General features: G+C 48.6%; 3 protein-coding genes across 5 annotated transcripts in view; 2 read left to right on the top strand and 1 right to left on the bottom strand.

Annotated features, from left to right (window-relative positions):
- RABEPK (Rab9 effector protein with kelch motifs) overlaps positions 1–6,328 on the bottom strand; it is a 53,737-nt gene extending 47,409 nt beyond the window's left edge. Inside the window, exon 1 of one of the 3 annotated variants that reach the window (XM_069748489.1) lies at positions 6,222–6,328. The gene's annotated coding sequence lies outside the window, so the exon portion shown is untranslated. Of the gene's footprint in view, positions 1–935; positions 974–6,041 lie in introns of those variants that run through there. The other 2 variants (XM_069748490.1, XM_069748491.1) reach the window with 2 other exon arrangements.
- LOC138666324 (uncharacterized) lies at positions 5,559–6,194 on the top strand. Its single transcript, XM_069754552.1, has one exon. The coding sequence runs from the start codon at positions 5,559–5,561 to the stop codon at positions 6,192–6,194; it is 636 nt and encodes a 211-aa protein (XP_069610653.1).
- PPP6C (protein phosphatase 6 catalytic subunit) overlaps positions 6,315–22,110 on the top strand; it is a 32,531-nt gene continuing 16,735 nt past the window's right edge. Inside the window, exons 1-2 of the mRNA XM_069748492.1 lie at positions 6,315–6,470; positions 13,823–13,918. Coding sequence (XP_069604593.1) covers positions 6,396–6,470; positions 13,823–13,918 — 171 coding nt within the window. The 5' untranslated portion in view covers positions 6,315–6,395. The remainder of the gene's footprint in view (positions 6,471–13,822; positions 13,919–22,110) is intronic.

Raw genomic sequence — 22,110 nt, 5'->3', positions numbered from 1 at the left:
TCCGGGACCAGGGGACAATGTTCAGGCCCTGACCGCTCCGGGACCAGGGGACAATGTTCAGGCCCTGACCGCTCTGGGACCAGGGGACAATGTTCAAGCATTGGCTACTCCGGGGCCAGGGGACAATGTTCAAGCGTTGGCTACTCCGGGGCCAGGGGACAAGGTTTAGACCCAAGCAGCTCCAGGACCAGGAAACTACAGATACAGGACTGGCCACACCAGGACCAGAGATACAGGTTAAGGATACTGGCCACACCGGGACCAGGGGACCTGATAACTCACTAGTAGTACACCTGGTTCATACAAGATGCCTCCCAGCCATTGCTCCTGCAGGTGCACTGCACTATTCTAAATGCCTCTCATAAACAAAGCTTAGGGCTTTTAGTATATGCACGCGCTACCCCTTTAAGAACAGGCGAGCAGCAGGGCACATAATACCAGGAAGGACATGCTGGGAGACCACACTGCAGGGCTGGAGTAGTGAGTAAGCCGACGTCCCTGCATTGAGGGGGAAGGGAACACCATGCAGGGGCGACGGCAGTAGCACTACAAGTGATATTAGAACAGGGGAGAGAGTAACAATGGTATCCCTGCAGATAATACACAAGTAGAATAAACACATAACATGTAAAACAAATATATAAATAGGGTATGAGCAGTCACAACAATGAGGAGATGACCTCAATGATGATTGTATATGGATACCATGATCCCAAAAAGGTTACATCTTTTTCCGTACGATGTGAAGAGCTGCACTCATGTGGACACCAGAGACTGGATACAGATCCCCAACACAGCAGGCGTACAGTATCCCCAGGATATTCACATGTTCCTCTTCCAATGTGGTGGTGTACGTAAAGGGGATGTTCAATACTAGGACAACCTCATCTTGAGCTAAATGTTAGGCCCGATAAGATAAAAAAGCCTATCCTCACCTCCCGAGGCGGGGCCGCTCCAGTGGTGTCGGCACTCGCGGTCCTGGGGATCTCGTGCGGTTGCATGACACGTGGTGCCCAGCGCCCAATCAGTGCTGGCGTCACTGGCCCCGCCTTTTCTTGAACATGAAGATTGCGTCCGAGCTGCAGCTGATCCCTGACTTCCTCTTCCAAGATGTTCAATTCGACAGGAGGCGGGGACACTGATGCCAGCGATGATTGGGCACCGGGCATCACATGTCACAACAAATGCACGGAGCCCCGGGGAGGGCGAGTATAATTCTGTGCACTATATGTTCTATTTATTGGAGGGTCTCTATGTTAGACAAACAGGACAGAAAGGATGAGGTCTCACCACCACACGTTTCCAGACCAAAAAAAACATCTTCCTGTAGCCAAAGATTTCTGCAGTCCAAGACACAACCTAAGCAATATGGAAGTTATCATATTAAAAGACAAGTTTAAATCACAAAAACATTGGAGGGTCTGAGAAGACAAACGTATTAGAGTCTTTAATTTCCTCCACACAGGACTAAATTTGTCAGGAGGATTTATGACTTACTACAGAATCTGAGGCCTCCGCTCCAGAGATGGCGAGGGCACCGGGCCTCCGCCCCAGAGACGGCACCGGGCCTCCACCCCAGAGACGGCACCGGGCCTCCGCCCCAGAGACGGCACCGGGCCTCCGCCCCAGAGACGGGCCTCCGCCCCAGAGATGGCGACGGCACCGGGCCTCCGCCCCAGAGACGGCACTGGGCCTCCGCCCCAGAGACGGCGACGGCACCGGGCCTCCGCTCCAGAGACGGCAGCGGGCCTACGCCCCAGAGACGGCAGCGGGCCTACGCCCCAGAGACGGCACCGGGCCTCCGCCCCAGAGACGGGCCTCCGCCCCAGAGATGGCGACGGCACCGGGCCTCCGCCCCAGAGACGGCACTGGGCCTCCGCCCCAGAGACGGCATCGGGCCTCCGCTCCAGAGACGGCGACAGCGACAGCTCTCCAGCGACCAACGATGCCGAAGTCCCCAGGTAACCAGGGTAAACATCGGGTTACTAAGCTCAGGGCCGCGCTTAGTAACCCGATGTTTACCCTGGTTACCATTGTAAATGTAAAAAAAAAAAAAAACAGTACATACTTACATTCCATTGTCTGTCACGTCCCCCGGCGTCAGCTTCCCTGCACTGTGTCAGCGCCGGCCAGCCGTAAAGCAGAGGACAGCGGTAACGTCACCGCTGTGCTCTGCTTTACAGCTGGCCGGCGCCGACACAGTCAGTGCGGGAAGCTGATGGCGAGTGACGTGACAGACACCGGAATGTGAGTATGTAGTGTTTTTTTTTTTTAACTTTTACAATGGTAACCAGGGTAAACATCGGATTACTAAGCGCGGCCCTGAGCTTAGTAACCCGATATTTACCCTGGTTACCAGTGAACACATCACCAAAAAAAAGGTCCTGATCATTCCCAGCGACCAACGATCTCCCAGCAGGGGCCTGATCGTTGGTCGCTGTCACACATAACGATTTCGTTAACGATATCGTTGCTACGTCACAAAAAGCAACGATATCGTTAACGAAATCGTTATGTGTGAAGGTACCTTTACTTGGATATTGGAACTGTAAAACATTCACACCACTAATCTAATCTAATTAAGGATTCATTGTCTGAGCTCAGTTTCTTTATTTAAATGTCTGCTTATTATGCCATGTCACTGCAAATATTTGTGTTTCTTCAGATACTTTCTTATACCTTGCCCTAGGAAGAGACCGAAGAAGTTTCAAAAGCTTGCTTCCTAACATCACTTATTTTATTATTTTTGTTAGCCATTTCCCACTGAGAGCAATTTTTTTTTCAATTGGCTAACACGGTACCAAACCATTTTTTTTCCTTTTAATATTGCCAGGTTAATAGCTGGAGGATACAGACACTTTGAGCTCCCTCACAAAGCCGTTGCATGCCCTACCTATGTAGTATGTTTCCTTATTCATGACACTATCCGGGAAGGAGACACCGCAGCAATCAATGAACATCCAGGGTCCCAGCAAGCAGATGACCCCACAATGGAAATCGAGCCCAACAGAGTACATGTAGCATTACATGGCGGCTATTCAGATAACTGTGGGGCTGATGAAGATGCTCATTTCAGCCAGTGGCACACGCTGCAGGTTTACATTGCTTATCCCCTTTCTGACATTGGGCATAATAGTATACCCATGTCCGTCTCTCCCTGTTTGGTGTGGGCTCCCATGCTGAGCCAGCACCTTTCTGGGCACATGACAGCTGATCTATACAGCTGACATGTGCCTGCAACAGCCACAGGCGGAATCGCAATCCACCCACGGCTGTTAACTAGTTAAATGCCGCTGTCAATCTCTCTTAACTCGCGCTTACTGGAAGTGCGTCGCTAATCCTGCCCATCGGTGATCCTGTCACATGATGGTGGGTCACCGATGGGTCACCATGACAACCAGAGGTCTGCAGCAGACCTCTATGGTTGTCATTGCCAGATTGCTATAAGCGCCGCCCGGTGTTCGGCGCTCATAGCAAGTGAGCATTTCTGATACATACAGGCGATCTGATCATCGCTTTTGCGTAGCAGAGGCAATCAAAGTACTGCAGCTCCTAGTCTCCCTTGGAGACGAATGAAGCATGCAAAAAATAAAAATAAAAGTTTTTAAAAAAATAAAAAAATATATAAAAGTTAAAATCACTCCCCATTCAAAATTAAATAAAAAAAAAATATATATATATACACACATATTTGGTATCGCTGAGTTCAGAATCGACCGATCAATATAAAAAAATTAACCCAATTGCTAAATGGCTTAATGAGAAAAAAATTCAAAATGCCAGAATTAAGGTTTTTTTGGCCGCTGCTACATTGCAGTAAAATGCAATAACGGGCAATCAAAAGGTCATATTTACACCAAAATGTTGTCATTAAAAACTTCAGCGCGGAAAGCAAAAAATAAGCCCTCACCCGACCCGAGACCACGAAAAATGGAGACGCTACAGGTAACAGAATATGGCGTCATTTTTTTTTAAACAAATTTTGGATCTTTTTTCACCACTTAAGATAAAAAAAGAACCTAGACATGTTTGAGGTCTATGAATTCGTAATGACCTGGAGATTAATAATGGAAAATCAGTTTTAGCATTTAGTGAACGTTGTGAAAAAAAAAAACTGTGGGATTGCACTTTTTTTTTTTTTTTTTTGCAATTTCACAGCAATTGGATTTTTTTTCCCCATTTTCCAGTACACAATATGGAAAAACCAATGGTGTCGTTCAAAAGCACAACTTGTCCTGCAAAAAACAAGCCCTCACATGAGCAAAAAACGGAAATGCAAAAACTTAAATACCCCTGGTCATTAATGGGTTAATGTATAATATACTGCAGTGTGTTTTGCATTGTTGCAAACTTTTTTCTGGACTACTTAGGCTACGTTCACATTTGCGTTGTGCGCCGGCGACGCAACGCACAACGCAAATAAAAACGCACGCAAAAACGCTGCGTTTTGCGACGCATGCGTCGTTTTTTGCCGAAATTTAAAAAAAATGCAACTTGTTGCGTTTTCTGCGCCCGACGCTTGCGGCAAAAAAGACGCATGCGTCGCACAACGCAGCACAACGCATGTCCATGAGTCCCCCATGTTAAATATAGGGGCGCATGACGCATGCGCCGCCCGACGCAAACACGCAAAACGCTAATGTGAACTTAGCCTTACTCAGAAATCATGGAACACTCATCATATATTATGGACACATTAAAAACCATAAAGAGCAAGATTCATCATTAGTATTTGTTTCTGTCTCGTGGTGGGCGCTGAAATTCTTCAAAATAATTCACGCGGTTTACAAATTTTTCTGTAAAATAAAAAGGCTTTTTATTTGTTCCCTTAACATTTTTTTCAGCGACTTTTTAAGCTCATTTACTGCTAAAATGTGGAAAGGCTTTGGGTGTACATAAAACCAAATCAGGTGGCGGGAGAGGAAAAAAAAAAAGAAATAAAAAAGGCTAAAAATTTGAAAAAGTCACGATTGAAAAATCAGCCAAAAAAACAAAAAAAACAAAAACAAACTGGAAATCCCGAACACTGTCCAAAATGATTAGCAAGAAAAAAGAAAAAGTGGACACATAAAATAGACCTTAAAAAAGTACAAATGGAAAAAAAAAAAAAAAAAAGAAGAAAAACACAAAAAATTAGACAAAAAATAATAAGCTGGATTATATGTAAAATAAATAATCATAAATACAATGTAAACTGATGATAATTACGGTGATAATAATCTGCACAAGTTTTCTCAGCTTCAAAAGAAAGAAATCACACATGCAATTTTTTTTCAGGGCAAAAAAAAGTGTCGGATTTTTACAGATAGTCTGGAGGTTTCTGGACAATTGGAGGGCCTTGACAATGAAGACAAAAAAATAAAAAAAGGGTAAAAAATGAATTAAAAAATTAGATACTCAATTAGATACTCATATAAGAGATCACAGTGCCGGCAATTTTTTAAAAAATATAAAAACTATTTATCCAGCACATGGAGAGACCTATAGAAAAAAAAAACTGTGTGCATAAAAAGCCAGAAAAAAAACCTTAAAAAAAAGCCATTAATGAAGCGACACATATGTTGTTTATCCCACTCACTCCTGTCCCTGCTGAGGACCCCCAGCCCAGGCCACCTACCTCCAGGCCACCTACCTCCAGGCCCCCAGCCCAGGCCACCTACCTCCAGGCCCCCAGCCCAGGCCACCTACCTCCAGGCCCCCAGCCCAGGCCACCTACCTCCAGGCCCCCAGCCCAGACCACCTACCTCCAGGCCCCCAGCCCAGACCACCTACCTCCAGGCCCCCAGCCCAGACCACCTACCTCCAGGTCACCAGCCCAGACCACCTATCTCCAGGCCACCTACCTCCAGGCCCCCAGCCCAGGCCACCTACCTCCAGGCCCCCAGCCCAGACCACCTACCTCCAGGTCCCCAGCCCAGACCACCTACCTCCAGGCCACCTACCTCCAGGCCCCCAGCCCAGACCACCTACCTCCAGGCCACCTACCTCCAGGCCCCCAGCCCAGGCCACCTACCTCCAGGCCCCCAGCCCAGACCACCTACCTCCAGGCTCTCCTGACCGTGAGGCCCCATCACCATGGAAACCGCGTCACCTCCCGAAACAACCCACCTAAAAGCCAACAAGGAGCCCCGCCACAGCCCGTCACCTCCGCCCCCTCCCGTGTAACTACTCCCCGCTGGGAGCCATTCTATTAACCGGACAATGACTATTCGGGATATTACCGCCAGTGTTTGCACCAAGGACATTCAATAAAGTTTGTTGAAGAGGAGAAAAAAAAAAGGTTGTAATTTCCGTCTTCTTCTCACACCGGGAAGTGAGGAAGGGGTTCGGGGCCGGAAGTGACGTTCCCCTGGTCGCCTCTGCCTCCCGCCCTGACAGTTACTACCTTATCCAAAATGGCGCCCCTGGATCTGGATAAGTATGTGGAAATCGCCCGGCAGTGCAAGTACTTACCCGAGAATGACCTGAAGGTGAGGCGTGGTGCAGGGAGCGCTGTGTGGGGCAGACATGGAGAGGCGTACCGTGCTGGGTTCTAAATGTTTACTAGATCTTACAGTAGTTTCACCATTTTCTCCAGGTTTCTGCTTTTACCGAATCGAGCTCCAGTGTGTCGCTGCTGCACTGTGCCCCTGATCTCTGCTGCTGCCCTCCTGTGCCCCTGATCTCTGCTGCTGCACTGTGCCCCTGATCTCTGCTGCTGCCCTCCTGTGCCCCTGATCTCTGCTGCTGCACTGTGCCCCTGATCTCTGCTGCTGCCCTCCTGTGCCCCTGATCTCTGCTGCTGCCCTCCTGTGCCCCTGATCTCTGCTGCTGCCCTCCTGTGCCCCTGATCTCTGCTGCTGCCCTCCTGTGCCCCTGATCTCTGCTGCTGCCCTCCTGTGCCCCTGATCTCTGCTGCTGCCCTCCTGCGCCCCTGATCTCTGCTGCTGCCCTCCTGTGCCCCTGATCTCTGCTGCTGCCCTCCTGCGCCCCTGATCTCTGCTGCTGCCCTCCTGCGCCCCTGATCTCTGCTGCTGCCCTCCTGTGCCCCTGATCTCTGCTGCTGCCCTCCTGTGCCCCTGATCTCTGCTGCTGCCCTCCTGTGCCCCTGATCTCTGCTGCTGCCCTCCTGTGCCCCTGATCTCTGCTGCTGCCCTCCTGTGCCCCTGATCTCTGCTGCTGCCCTCCTGTGCCCCTGATCTCTGCTGCTGCCCTCCTGTGCCCCTGATCTCTGCTGCTGCCCTCCTGTGCCCCTGATCTCTGCTGCTGCCCTCCTGTGCCCCTGATCTCTGCTGCTGCCCTCCTGTGCCCCTGATCTCTGCTGCTGCACTGTGCCCCTGATCTCTGCTGCTGCCACCCTCCTGTGGCCCTGATCTCTGCTGCTGCCCTCCTGCGCCCCTGATCTCTGCTGCTGCCCTCCTGTGCCCCTGATCTCTGCTGCTGCCCTCCTGTGCCCCTGATCTCTGCTGCTGCCCTCCTGTGCCCCTGATCTCTGCTGCTGCCACCCTCCTGTGGCCCTGATCTCTGCTGCTGCCACCCTCCTGTGGCCCTGATCTCTGCTGCTGCCGCCCTCCTTTGCCCCTGATCTCTGCTGCTGCCGACCTCCTGTGCCCCTGATCTCTGCTGCTGCCGCCCTCCTGTGCCCCTGATTTCTGCTGCTGCCGCCCTCCTGTGCCCCTGATTTCTGCTGCTGCCGCCCTCCTGTGCCCCTGATTTCTGCTGCTGCCGCCCTCCTGTGCCCCTGATTTCTGCTGCTGCCGCCCTCCTGTGCCCCTGATTTCTGCTGCTGCCGCCCTCCTGTGCCCCTGATTTCTGCTGCTGCCGCCCTCCTGTGCCCCTGATTTCTGCTGCTGCCGCCCTCCTGTGCCCCTGATTTCTGCTGCTGCCGCCCTCCTGTGCCCCTGATTTCTGCTGCTGCCGCCCTCCTGTGCCCCTGATTTCTGCTGCTGCCGCCCTCCTGTGCCCCTGATTTCTGCTGCTGCCGCCCTCCTGTGCCCCTGATTTCTGCTGCTGCCGCCCTCCTGTGCCCCTGATTTCTGCTGCTGCCGCCCTCCTGTGCCCCTGATTTCTGCTGCTGCCGCCCTCCTGTGCCCCTGATTTCTGCTGCTGCCGCCCTCCTGTGCCCCTGATTTCTGCTGCTGCCGCCCTCCTGTGCCCCTGATTTCTGCTGCTGCCGCCCTCCTGTGCCCCTGATTTCTGCTGCTGCCGCCCTCCTGTGCCCCTGATTTCTGCTGCTGCCGCCATCCTGTGCCCCTGATTTCTGCTGCTGCCGCCCTCCTGTGCCCCTGATTTCTGCTGCTGCCGCCCTCCTGTGCCCCTGATTTCTGCTGCTGCCGCCCTCCTGTGCCCCTGATTTCTGCTGCTGCCGCCCTCCTGTGCCCCTGATTTCTGCTGCTGCCGCCCTCCTGTGCCCCTGATTTCTGCTGCTGCCGCCCTCCTGTGCCCCTGATTTCTGCTGCTGCCGCCCTCCTGTACCCCTGATTTCTGCTGCTGCCGCCCTCCTGTGCCCCTGATTTCTGCTGCTGCCGCCCTCCTGTGCCCCTGATCTCTGCTGCTGCCCTCCTGTGCCCCTGATCTCTGCTGCTGCCACCCTCCTGTGGCCCTGATCTCTGCTGCTGCCGCCCTCCTGTGGCCCTGATCTCTGCTGCTGCCGCCCTCCTTTGCCCCGTTTCTCTGCTGCTGCCGACCTCCTGTGCCCCTGATCTCTGCTGCTGCCGCCCTCCTGTGCCCCTGATTTCTGCTGCTGCCGCCCTCCTGTGCCCCTGATCTCTGCTGCTGCCGCCCTCCTGTGCCCCTGATTTCTGCTGCTGCCGCCCTCCTGTGCCCCTGATTTCTGCTGCTGCCGCCCTCCTGTGCCCCTGATTTCTGCTGCTGCCGCCCTCCTGTGCCCCTGATTTTTGCTGCTGCCGCCCTCCTGTGCCCCTGATTTCTGCTGCTGCCGCCCTCCTGTGCCCCTGATTTCTGCTGCTGCCGCCCTCCTGCGCCCCTGATTTCTGCTGCTGCCGCCCTCCTGCGCCCCTGATTTCTGCTGCTGCCGCCCTCCTGCGCCCCTGATTTCTGCTGCTGCCGCCCTCCTGCGCTCCTGATTTCTGCTGCTGCCGCCCTCCTGCGCCCCTGATTTCTGCTGCTGCCGCCCTCCTGCGCCCCTGATTTCTGCTGCTGCCGCCCTCCTGCGCCCCTGATTTCTGCTGCTGCCGCCCTCCTGCGCCCCTGATTTCTGCTGCTGCCGCCCTCCTGCGCCCCTGATTTCTGCTGCTGCCGCCCTCCTGCGCCCCTGATTTCTGCTGCTGCCGCCCTCCTGCGCCCCTGATTTCTGCTGCTGCCGCCCTCCTGCGCCCCTGATTTCTGCTGCTGCCGCCCTCCTGCGCCCCTGATTTCTGCTGCTGCCGCCCTCCTGCGCCCCTGATCTCTGCTGCTGCCCTCCTGCGCCCCTGATCTCTGCTGCTGCCGCCGTCCTGCGCCCCTGATCTCTGCTGCTGCCGCCGTCCTGCGCCCCTGATCTCTGCTGCTGCCGCCGTCCTGCGCCCCTGATCTCTGCTGCTGCCGCCGTCCTGCGCCCCTGATCTCTGCTGCTGCCGCCGTCCTGCGCCCCTGATCTCTGCTGCTGCCGCCGTCCTGCGCCCCTGATCTCTGCTGCTGCCGCCGTCCTGCGCCCCTGATCTGTACATCTGTTGTGGATGTCAGGACTTGAGCCTGCACCATAGATGTTGGGTGCTGGCTGTGTTGTACAGCTGACGTGCTGTTAACTGCAGCGGCCGTAGCTAGCTCTAGCAGGTGGTGCCTATAGGTTGCAATTGTATTTAGGGGCCTACTGAAGGTGGCTTGGTGGTTAGCACTGTCACTTTGCAGTGCTTGGTTCAAATCCCTTCAACAACATCTGCAAGGAGTTTGCATGTTCTCCCCGTGTTTGCGTGGGTTTCCTCCAGGTTCTCTGGTTTCCTCCTTCACATACTGATAGGAAATGTAGATTGTGAGGCCCAATGGGGACAGTGACGATGTCTGTAAAGTGCTGTGAAATTAATGGTGCTATATAAGCAAAGCATAATAATAAAGGTGTCTGCTATCACCGTCTTAGTGCCCTTGTGAAGCTGGCATGTGGCTGGACATAATGGGATACCAATACGTTTTTACTCTGGAGCATTGTACTGAGGGCAAATATTATTGGGGCCTTTGTCCACATCAATAGATGGGATACCTGCAGTATTCACGCATACACCTTAAACCTATATAATGGTTACATAGCCCCCAAAAAACCTACTGAAGTTCTCCCGTGCTTTGTGTTAATCCTGTCGGTCTAGGCCTGGTTTCTGCAATCTCCGCGCCGCCTCCTGCTGTAATTAGCGTGGTTGATGCTTTCTGTGTCTTACACATAGATTGGCAAAATCTGCCTCCAGAGGTTATTGTAAATGATGGGTCATTACCAGGGTGAGACATGTAATGACGGACAGTCCTCTCCTGATTTACATGTCTCACACTGGTATCTCCACTTTTCATTTAAAAGGAGGCAGATTCTTAGGGAGATCTATGTCCCACCCATAGATCTTAAGAGCTCATTTCGGTATTAATAAGAATGTGGATTAAATGATTAATTTTATCCGCTAGTTCTGAGCTGTAATATCAGCCATTGCTCGGGGACAGGTTTAGTGCTTTTTTGTAATACTGGGCAACCCCATTAATGGGAATATTTGGGCAGTTTTGACCCTGCTGACAACTTTATATAGGCGACCAGGATCCCTTTTATGTACGTGTTTATTATCAAGAACGGGACGTCGTTTTAACCTGTTGGTCAAGTGAGCGAAGGGCATTTCCTTACTGAAGTTTCCTTTCCTCACTGATACCTTCTGATTTTGTTGCTGTGAATTTTCAGCAAATTCCACAGTGAAAATGCCCTGTGTGGATGCATCAGAAATCTTCTAGTAATCGTGCATCCTCCAGCGCATCGAAGGGGTAAAGTTCCTTGTGGAGAGTCCCGAGGAGACTTATAGGCCATGCAGTTCTCATCTGTGAATTTAAAGGGAAACGGTCAACTCAGAAAATGCCATTTGTTAGTAAATATTTAACAGTGCCTTAGGCCCCTTTCACACATCAGTTTTTTTGCTATCAGTCGCAATCCGTTGAATTTTGAAAAAAAAAACGGATCCGGTGACTGATGCCGCCAGATCTGTTCTTTTCTCATAGACTTATATTTGCGACGGATGGCCTCACGTTTCATCCCTTGTTCTCTGTAAATTGTTTGTCCAGGCTTGGAAACAACGGACAGAGTAACGTTTTTTGTCTCCGTTGAAAAAATGGACAGCGACGGATCCGTCGCTGTTCGTCGTTTGCTAGAATGGAAACCTATGGGCGCCGGATCCGTCAAATGACAGAATCCGGCGACTGATTCCTTTTTGTGTTAACTGAGCATGCTCTGCTTTTTTTTCTGATCCATTTAGCCAGCCCCCGTAGTAGGATCCGTAGAAAAAAAACAAATCCGTCGCATCAGTTTTTCCCATTCTGTGACGGATCCGTCGAGCCAACAGATTATGACTGACGGCAAAAAACTGATGTGTGAAAGGATCCTTACTGAAAGTGTGGCTACTTGTAGAAAGTAAACTTATTTCCTCCCGCGAGCTGCCGGCTTTCAGTCATGGAGGCTCTCTATCTGTGATTGTCAGCACTCCCCGGCCCTTGGACAGCCGGCTGGGCAGCGCATGCTGTCAATCTAAGTGCAAGCTGTGCTTACAACCACCGTTCCCAGTATACTGAGCAGTGACTGTCGGCACTCTGGGCACTCTTCTATGACTGAAAGCTGGTGGCTCCTGGGAGGAAATAAGTAGAATTTTCTCCCAGAAGCCACACTTTTTTAGCAAGCTGGCTACGTAGCATTGTAACGCTGTGTACCTGCAGATTAATCCTGCTCCTATGTGATAGTGATAATGCAGTCTGTGATGGGACGCGAGTGCACTGCCTCGGGCGATTTACGGCTTTGGACCTTGTTTCACTTGTGACATAGATACGTTAGAGAGCTGCATCCTCTGATCCTTTGTTGCTACAAGCAGGTTATTGGTGACTTCATCCATACAGATATGACGTTAGCAGAGTGCACCTGCAATGTTTGCATATTGCTGGCGTTTAAAAGAGTTCTCTGGTTTCGGAAAACTTTTGTCTTCACCCTGCATCATGTTTTGGGAAAAAAACAACCCCTACTTTACTCACCCTCCCCTGGTCCTGCTCTGAGTCCCCCGCTTCCTATGTCTTATACTGTCTTGAATTGATGGCATGAGCCACCGATTGCAGCGCTGTTGACTAGATGTCTGCGCGGCGCAGCAATGGAGACTCTGTGGTGGACCTGATGAGGGTGAGAAGAGCGTAGGTTTAACAGAAATAATATTTCTAAATCAGGAATACCTCTTTGATACAACTCTACAGTAAAACGTCTGCTGTAAGCAAGTAAGGTGGAGGTGCATTGTGCTATTACCGTAGCTCGCCACGGGTTTGATATGTTGGGTATTTGTGATTTTTCGCCCCTTTTTTACGTTGTACATATAATGGGAATGTGCTGGTAAATTAGTAAATGGCACAAATCCTCTGCAGTTCCTCCATACCTCTGATGATGTGGTCACTACAGCAATCACAAAGCCAGAAGAGGAAACTGGCGGGGGTCTCAGCCAGCGGGACAGAGGAGCAGTGGGTCGATCGCCCATTGACACAATCTATCCCATATCTGCGGTGTAGGGCATAACTTGCTGATCAGTGGTTGTGTGGCTACAGAGACCTGCACCAATGATACCCATTCCAGAATGGAGCTGCAGTGTGCAGGATCAACCGCTGCGCCAATCAGTCACCGTGGGGCTGCCGAAAAGGCCAAACGCATTTCTCATCATCCCCATAGAGAACAAATAGAGCAGCAGTTGAGTATACGCACTTCCACACCATCCTAATAGGGATAATAATGTCCTTTTCTGCCAATCGCTGGGTCCCCCATATCCACTGCGCATTGTTCTAATGGGATAATAGTAACCCACTGCTGATCGCTGGGACCCCCATATGTACTGCGCATTGTTCTAATGGGATAATAGTGACCCACTGCTGATCGCTGGGACCCCCATATGTACTGCGCATTGTTCTAATGGGATAATAGTGACCCACTGCTGATCGCTGGGACCCCCATATGTACTGCGCATTGTTCTAATGGGATAATAGTGACCCACTGCTGATCGCTGGGACCCCCATATGTACTGCGCATTGTTCTAATGGGATAATAGTGACCCACTGCTGATCGCTGGGACCCCCATATGTACTGCGCATTGTTCTAATGGGATAATAGTAACCCACTGCTGATCGCTGGGACCCCCATATGTACTGCGCATTGTTCTAATGGGATAATAGTGACCCACTGCTGATCGCTGGGACCCCCATATGTACTGTGCATTGTTCTAATGGGATAATAGTAACCCACTGCTGATCGCTGGGACCCCCATATGTACTGCGCATTGTTCTAATGGGATAATAGTGACCCACTGCTGATCGCTGGGACCCCCATATGTACTGCGCATTGTTCTAATGGGATAATAGTAACCCACTGCTGATCGCTGGGACCCCCATATGTACTACACATTGTTCTAATGGGATAATAGCAACCCACTGCTGATCGCTGGGACCACCGCTGGTCACTGTTATCACAGATAATCCCTTTAACGTTAGGCCACCGCATGGGACTTGGTTTCTTATGACCCTTCCAGAGTGAATTCTCCAGGAACATTCTGTGATGGGATCAGTGTAACATTTTCTCTGTGGATTTGGTCTTCACGTGTGTATTCTTCACGCATGAATATAATCTGTTCTCTCCTTTTTCTCCCTGCAGCGTTTATGTGATTATGTGTGTGATCTGCTGCTGGAAGAGTCCAACGTTCAGCCCGTATCTACTCCAGTGACAGTGTGCGGAGATATCCACGGACAGGTAAAATGCACAGCCTAATTGTTGGAGGTCACAACTGTCGCTCATGATGTAGGTGTCCGACAGCGGCCACAGAAAGGGTAAAATATTCTTCAAAAATATAAGTGCAGTAGGGTCTCGTTTAGATATCCATGAAACACGTCCCATGTGTGGATTGACCACTGGTCGCCCGACCTGAACTCTACGGCCTCCTGTCTACCCGTGAGGCTGCCCAGCTCGGGTCAGGAGACTCTTAGCCAATTCCATACATGGAGGCCCTTACTGGGGCCATGTCTCACCGCTGTCTGAGGCCTGTGAATGTGTTGTAGAGAAGTGTGTAATGACAATTTAAGGGTTGTACCATAAATGCAAATTATCAGTCCTCAGCTTAGGTGAGAACATGCTGATTGCCTGGGATTCCAAAACCCAACAACCCTTTTCTTGGAATTGGCGGGGGTCCAAGCAGTGGCACGTCTAGTCATCTGCATGCTCATGAAGCACGACTATGCCACATGCGTTAAGGGTTTTGTGAGAGGTTCCTTTGCAGAAATCCAAGGGTGGTCTTTAATTTACTGCAGATTCGCCCGGTTTGCCCCATTGTTGTTAAACTTTATAAAGCCTGAACGTTTCATGTCAGCCTTGCCTAGTGCTGAAGTTGGTGGCAGAAACCGGTCATCGGCCACTTCCGGAATATGTGGTTGCTTGGCAGGAGGCCTATGAAGCACATCTGATCTGTTGGCATCCACGAATCTTTTGAAGGCACAATGTCACGTGTCACACCGCAATGGATCAAAAGAAGAGCAGCAGATGCCGCGAGAAAAGAGGCAACCACATATTATTGACGTGGCCGATGCACCGGGTTTTGCAAATAGATTTGCAGCAGCTCTACATAGTACCCAATAAAGACAAATGTGCAGCAGTGTGGTTAATGCGCATATTTCCAAAGAAACAGGTATGTGTTTTTTATTTTATTCTACCTTTTCTTTGGTGAATAAGTGCAAGTCCTAAATAGAAGAGCGCCTTAAACTTTGGAAGAAAGGAAAATTCTCTACGCTGGTCCGGAAGGGTAAAGTAAGAGGTGACTTTTATACACTTTCGATGACTGAACACAGCAAAAATAATGAAAACATTCCATCACGTACAGTTTTTTCACAATCAATGACTCCAACAACTGATTGGTGGCTGTGGGGAACAAAGGCAGATTTTCTTTTAGCGTTCATAAGTGTGGCGGTGCGCGTACCACGATTCCTTCCAGTATTTAGTGTTTGTGGTGGATTAAGCTTTGGTTTCTAACGTGATCTAAATGGGAACAAGGGGGTGTCGTAATTCACCCATCAACTTTGGCCACGTTTGTGGTTGTTGTGTAGTGAATAACCGGCAAAGGAACATTACGGCTTTCGTTAGAAAAGTGTATCATGCATACTTTGGTGTAAAACTAGGTGATAAGCGCGAGTCGTGGGCTCCACATGTAGTGTTTTCTGTTTTAGCAGAAGAACTACGACTGTGGTCTAAAGGGGGGAAAAGGCTTTCATTTTGGCATGCCTATAATCTGGAGGCAAATGCCAAATCATAATGATGACTGATACCTTTGAACTTGCAATGTGGAGGGATTCAACCTTAAAAATAAGAAGGAAATTATATACCCGGACCTAACATCAGCGATTTATCCTGTGCCTCCTGGTCCAGGAATACTCGATTCTTCACCTCCAGAGAAACTTGAAGATACATCTGATTCAGAACATGAAGGGCAGGACTCTGACGAAAACTTTCACGCTAGTACCAACGAGCCCAGTTTTTTTTCACAGCTCACATTAAATGATTGTCAGGGACTTGGACCTTCCTAAAGGTTCTTCAGACGTTTTAGGCTCTAGACTAAAGGGAAAGAACCTGCTAGCTCCTGGTACCTGTTTTTTATGGTACAGAAGCAGAGAAAAAAAGGAATTCCTTCCATACTTTTTTCAAGACTGTGCTCTAGTGTATTGCAGTGATGTTCCTGGGCTGATGGAAAAGTTAACATTGAGTACAATGGGAATAAAGTGGAGACTCTATTGATTCACCCAAAAAAGTCTGAAAGCTGTGCTACTGCACAATGGCAGCAAGTATGCTCCAGTGCCAGATGGGCATTCTGAAGGAAAGCTGTGAGAATTTAGACGTTTTTCTTTTTTTCATAGCATACAATAATCTAGCTATGGCCGCTTTATGATGATTTGGAACTCGGATCTCTTCCACATATCCCAAAATATATATCACAGGATCTCTTTCAATTGCACAGCCATACGATTTTCCATTTGCTTCTCCCACATCCAACCAGTATGAATTCAATCTCGTACATTGCCATAACATGTGTAGAATCCCTGCCCCCTGGGACTGGCACCTAGGACACTCGGAGGTCTGTCTCAGCCCTGCCTTATAAAGCCTATCTGGAGTTCTATATACTCTGTGAAGCACATATATTTGCGCAAGTCTACCCGGCTCTCTTAATGATAATTGGGGAATATACTCCATGATATCCTCCCATTTATCCTCCTCTATCCTTCCCAACTCTTCCTCCCATTTCTCTTTTGCCGTAATAGGGAATCTATTAAGAAAGGTATATAACAAATCCCTATAAATATCCGAGACTACCCCTTTCGTTCCTCCCGTAGCACAGACATAGTCCACCAGAACGTCTCTATAAATTCCCATAACCATCGTTTTACTCGGCGCACGATAGGCATGTCTCAGCTGTCCATATTGAAACCTACAGGTCTCCTGCAACCCGTAAGTCTGCTACAGTGCCTCAAAGGATAACAGTCCTCGTGCATCCTGAATCTGAGCCATATATTGAATACCCAATGCTTTCCAATTTTTGAATTCGCCCCATTTTAATAAATTCAGGTAGTATTTAATTGTGCCATATTGGGGAGAGATTTGTTAAAAGTCCCACTTCTCTTGTCTTTTTAATTGCCTCCCATACTTTTTAAACCAGTATCAAAGTAGGATAGGCTGTTCGAAACTTCCCAAATCCCCATTGCCTCCAATCCCTGAACCAATGGGTCCCTTCCCACCAACCAAACCACAATTCGCTGAACCGAACCCAGTTCATTCACCCCTCTCCAACCTCTCATCTGCTGACCCTGCGCTGCCAAAAAAGTAGATCCAGGGATTCGGAAGGGCCTTTCCCCCCCCCCCCCCCCCCTCATCTTTAGGCCTCTGAAGCAATTCCAGCCTAATTCTTGGCTGTTTCTTCCCCCAAACAAGGTCTCGAAATATAGATTTAATGGTATGAAACCACTTTTGGGGCAACCAAACGGGGGAATTATGCAATACATACAATAATTGGGGCATAAGAATCATTTTAATTAAGTTCATCCTTCCCACCACTGAGAGACATATCTTGCACCACGCCCCTATTTTCTTCCTAAACCTGTCCAACAATGGGGCCGGATTCAGATCAACGTAGCTCGAGAGAGGAAAAGACACTTGAACACCTAAATATTTGAACTGAGAAACCACGGTCAGCTTACTACCTTCCCCTGATATTGGAATGTCATCGCCCCCTTTATCCACTATCAAGATATTTGAGTTCGTCCAATTGATTTCCAGACCCGATATATCACCAAATGTCCTAAGAATATGCATCACACCTTCCAAGGCCTCTCCAGAATTTTCTAAAAAGAGTAACATGTCATTTGCCTATAGGGCTATTTTCTCCTCTATCATGACATATCGAAACCCCCTAACCGAAGTCGGCTCCTAATTGTCTGTGCCAGGGGCTCCACTGCCAACGCAAATAGCGGAGACAGCAGACACCCTTGCCTAGTCCCCCTATATAAACCAAAACTTCCAGACAACTCTCCATTTACTCTCACCCTAGTAGTCGGAGAAGAATACAATAACCTCACCCACGAGATAGGTCGGCCCAAAACCAAAAGATCTCAAAACCTCCCAAAGATGGCACCATTCAACACTATCAAACCCTTTACGCGCATCCAATGAGACTACAACTCTATTACCCTCGTTGTCCAACGGCAGCTGCAAGTTCAGGAATAATCTACGTAAGTTTATCGCTGTAGACTTATTTGGCATAAAACCAGATTGATCAGGATGGACCAGATTCTGGACCACCTTGCCAAACGGTTAGCCACTACTTTAGCCAAATTCTTAACATCCGCCGTCAGCAATGAAATTGGCCTATAGAATTCCGCCAATTCCAGGTCCTTACCTTCCTTGAAAATGACCACTGCTATCACCTCTTTCATGGACGCCGACAACTCTCCCTCCCGTAGCGTCTCATCCAAAATGATCTTTAATTTAGCCACTGAAATATCCAATTAATTCTTATATATCCCAACCGGGAGTCCATCAGCTCCAGGGGCCTTGTTGTTAGTCATTGACATGACAGCAAGTCTAATCTCCTCTTCCGTTATAGGTTCATCCAACCTCCTCCTACCGCAATCCCCAATCCTAGGAAGTTTACAATGTCCCCCAATGTAGCCCCCAACCCAGATGAATACAACTGTTCATAAAAACTTCTAAACTCGCCCAAAATATCCACTACATCTGTCAACACAGTCCTTTCATCTGTCCTTAGTTTGTATACATACGATGATTCTTTCTGTGCCGCCGTTACCACCGAGAGCAAGTGCCCCACTATTTCTCCTTCCTCAAAAAACTGTAATTTCTGAAAAGCTCTTCTTCTCTCCGCTTTTTTCATATACAACTTATTAACCGCTTCCTGGGCTTCCCTTAGTCTACATTGAGATATCTCTGCCGGGTCCGACACCATATCCCTTTCTGCTTTTTCTAATTTCTCTATGATCTCTTTATCTTCCATCCTAGTCTTGGATTTACATCTAGAAATCTCCCTAAAAAGAAGGCCCCTCAGAAAAGCTTTCATTGCGTCCCAAACTACCAGCTTATCAGCGCTATCTTCATTAAACTGCCAGTACTCTGTGATCTCCTTCTTAATGTTATCCATATTATATGTTCAAGCCACAGGGGGTGAAATTTCCACCCACCTCCCCGTCCAGTCCTCCTACCATAGGCTTGTGGTCCGAAATCACTCTCGGGAGATATTCTATCCCACAGATCATGCGCGTCATTAAATAATTTCCTAGTGCTAGGTCAATCCTGGAAAGGGAACCGTGGGATGCAGAATAACAGGAGTAATGAGAATTTAGACTTAATTGTCAAGAAACTTAACTACGAGGATTAAGAATGGTCAAGGTGTGGTGATCTGAAAGTTCTCTTTTTGCTCCTTGGATAGCAAGGAGGATATACTAAGTACCCATGCTTTTTTGTGGGAATGGTACAGCCAGGATAGGACTCCTCTCTGAAAAAAGTTTACCAACAAGAACATCTTTGCAACCTGGACTCAGAACATCGTTGTGGAAAGTTCAGTTGATCCCACTAAAGTCCTCCTGCCACCACTCCACATTAAGCCTGGACTGATGAAGCTGTTTGTCAGAGCTCTACCAAAAGAAAGAGAGACTTTTACATCCTGTGTACCAAGTTTCTGGTGTTGGCCGAAGCAAAATTGAAGGAAGGCATTTTTGTGGCCTGGAAATTTGGAAAGTCGTTAAGGAAGACATGTTTTTATTTTTTTCTTGTAGGACCGATATCCTTTTAACAAATACAGTCCTCCTCACACCAGACTCCGAGATAGGGAGTGTAGGAGAACATCTTGTACATTGAGAGAAAGTAATACATTTATGACTTCTGTGCCTCATGAGGTTGGCTTCACACATCCCTCTTTCAAAGCTGTTGAGTTTGTGACAGGAGACCTTGGGCTGGCCTGGATATCGTGGTGTGTACACGCTCTCTGAAGCTCGGCCACATGGAGTCCAACTAATATATTTTATTTAATCAGTGTCTCACTGAACACAAGAACAATTTCCAACATTTTGACAAGACCAATGGAAAAGTGCACATCTACCAGAGGCCTGAAATGTTGGCAGCATCTTCTTTCACTAGAAGGCCGGGGTCACACTACAGCGTAATAGGGATGAGTGTTAAGCGATAAAAAATCGCATAGCATTCGGAACAATGTCAATCTATGGGACAGGTCCCATCATCCATTTTATTTTCGTCTTTATTACATTTGCGAGTGAAATCGGAGCATGCTGCGATTGTCCGCATATCTCAGCTGAGAAACGCCAATGCAAGTCTATGGGGGCGAGAAAAATATGGATTACGCACGGACCACACGTGTGACTTGCGAGAAATAAGCATCGGTGTCCTACAGAAAAGCCGGTAATTCAGTGCGGTGTACAGTAAAATCACACTGACAGGTTACAATAGATAAAATAAATGTCTACACATATTATAGGGTCGGGAGGGGGAGCGGGGGATGTCTAATTATACGCACCTGCTCCTAGTGCGGTCCCTGCACGTCTTTTCCCCAGCGCTGACAGCTTCTTCCTGTACTGAGCGGTCACATGGTACCGCTCATTACAGTAATGAATATGCGGCTCCACCTCCCATATTCATTACTGTAATGAGCGGTAACGGTGACCGCGCAGTACAGGAAGAAGCTGTCAGCGCCGGGGAAAAGACGTGCAGGGACCGCACCAGGAGCAGGTGTGTATAACGGGGAGGGGAGCGCTGCACTGCGCGATATTCACCTGCTCCTCGTTCCGATGCCGCTTCGTCTTCAGCTGTGACGCTCAGGTCAGAGGGCGCGGTGACGTGGTTAGTGCGCACCCTCTGCCTGAACGTCAGTGCTGAAGACGCTGAGTCGCTGAAGATGGAGCGGCGCTGGAACGAGGAGCAGGTGAATATTGAAAGTGCCGGGGGCCTGAGCGAAGGAGAGGTGAGTCTGTGATTTTTTTTTTTTTTTTTATTGCATCAACAGCAAATGGAGCAAGTGTCTGTATGGAGCATCTTATGGGGCCATAACGTTAGTGCAGCACTGTATGGGGCCATAACGTTAGTGCAGCACTGTATGAAGCCATAACGTTAGTGCAGCACTGTATGGGGCCATAACGTTTGTGCAGCACTGAATGGGGCCATAACGTTTGTGCAGCACTATATGGAGCAAGTGTCTGTATGGGGCCATGATCAACTTTTGTGCAGCACTATATGGGGAAAATATCTTTATGGAGCATCTTATGGGGCCATCATAAACTTTATGGAGCATTATATGGGGCTCCTGATTCAATATGGATATTCAAAAAGACTTAACCAACTGATGTCTCAATTAATTTTACTTTTATTGGTATCTATTTCTTACTTTTGACATTTACCGGTAGCTGCTGCATTTCCCACCCTACGCTTATACTTGAGTCATTAAGTTTTCCCAGTTTTTTTTGTGGCAAAATTAGGGGGGGTCTGTTTATACTCGGGTCGGCTTACACTCGAGTATAGACGGTGTGTGTGTGTAGATAGATAGGTAGGTAGGTAGGTAGATTTTATATACATACATGCCTATCTATCTCTATATCTCTATATTATACACACACACACACACACACACACACACACACACACACACACACACACACACACACACACGCTGAAGAGCCCGGCGTTGCCTGGGCATAGTAAATATCTGTGGTTAGTTATAGCACCTCACGTCTCTTATTTTCCCATCATGCCTCTCATTTTCTCCTTTACACCTCTCATTTTCTCCCTTACACCTCTCATTCCCCCTAACACTTGTCATTTCAACCTCACATCTGTCATTTTCCGATCACTCTACTATTTTCCCTCACTCCTCTCATTTTGCACTCACACCTTTTCATTTTCACCTCACACCCCTCATTTTCACCTCAGTATATACATGTTTGTCATCTCCCTTATATATAGTATAGACCTGTATGTCTTCTCTTGCATATAGTATATACCTGTATGTCATCTCCCCTGTAAATAGTATATACCTGCTGTATGTCATCTCCTCCTGTATATTGTATATATCCATGTCATCTCTTCCTGTATATATTATATACCTGTATGTCATCTCTTCTGTATATACTATATACCTGTGTCATCTCCTCCTATATATAGTATATACCTGTATGTCATCTCCCCTGTATATACTATATACCTGCTGTATGTCATCTCCTCCTGTATATAGTATATACGTGTGTCATCTCCTCCTGTATATAGTATATTCCTGTGTGTCATCTCCCCTGTATATAGTATATACCTGTGTCATCTCCCCTGTATATAGTATATACCTGTATGTCATCTCCTGTATATAGTGTATACCTGTATGTCATCTCCCCTGTATATAG

Source organism: Ranitomeya imitator, chromosome 2, assembly GCF_032444005.1.
Source record: "Ranitomeya imitator isolate aRanImi1 chromosome 2, aRanImi1.pri, whole genome shotgun sequence".
Lineage (NCBI taxonomy): Eukaryota > Metazoa > Chordata > Amphibia > Anura > Dendrobatidae > Ranitomeya > Ranitomeya imitator.
The sequence above is the reverse complement of the archived record's forward strand: the minus strand, read 5'-3'. Positions and strand labels throughout refer to the sequence as shown.

Coding starts and splice junctions, on each gene's coding strand:
- LOC138666324 (XM_069754552.1), top strand. CDS start 5,559: ATGTTGTTTATCCCACTCACTCCTGTCCCTGCTGAGGACCCCCAGCCC.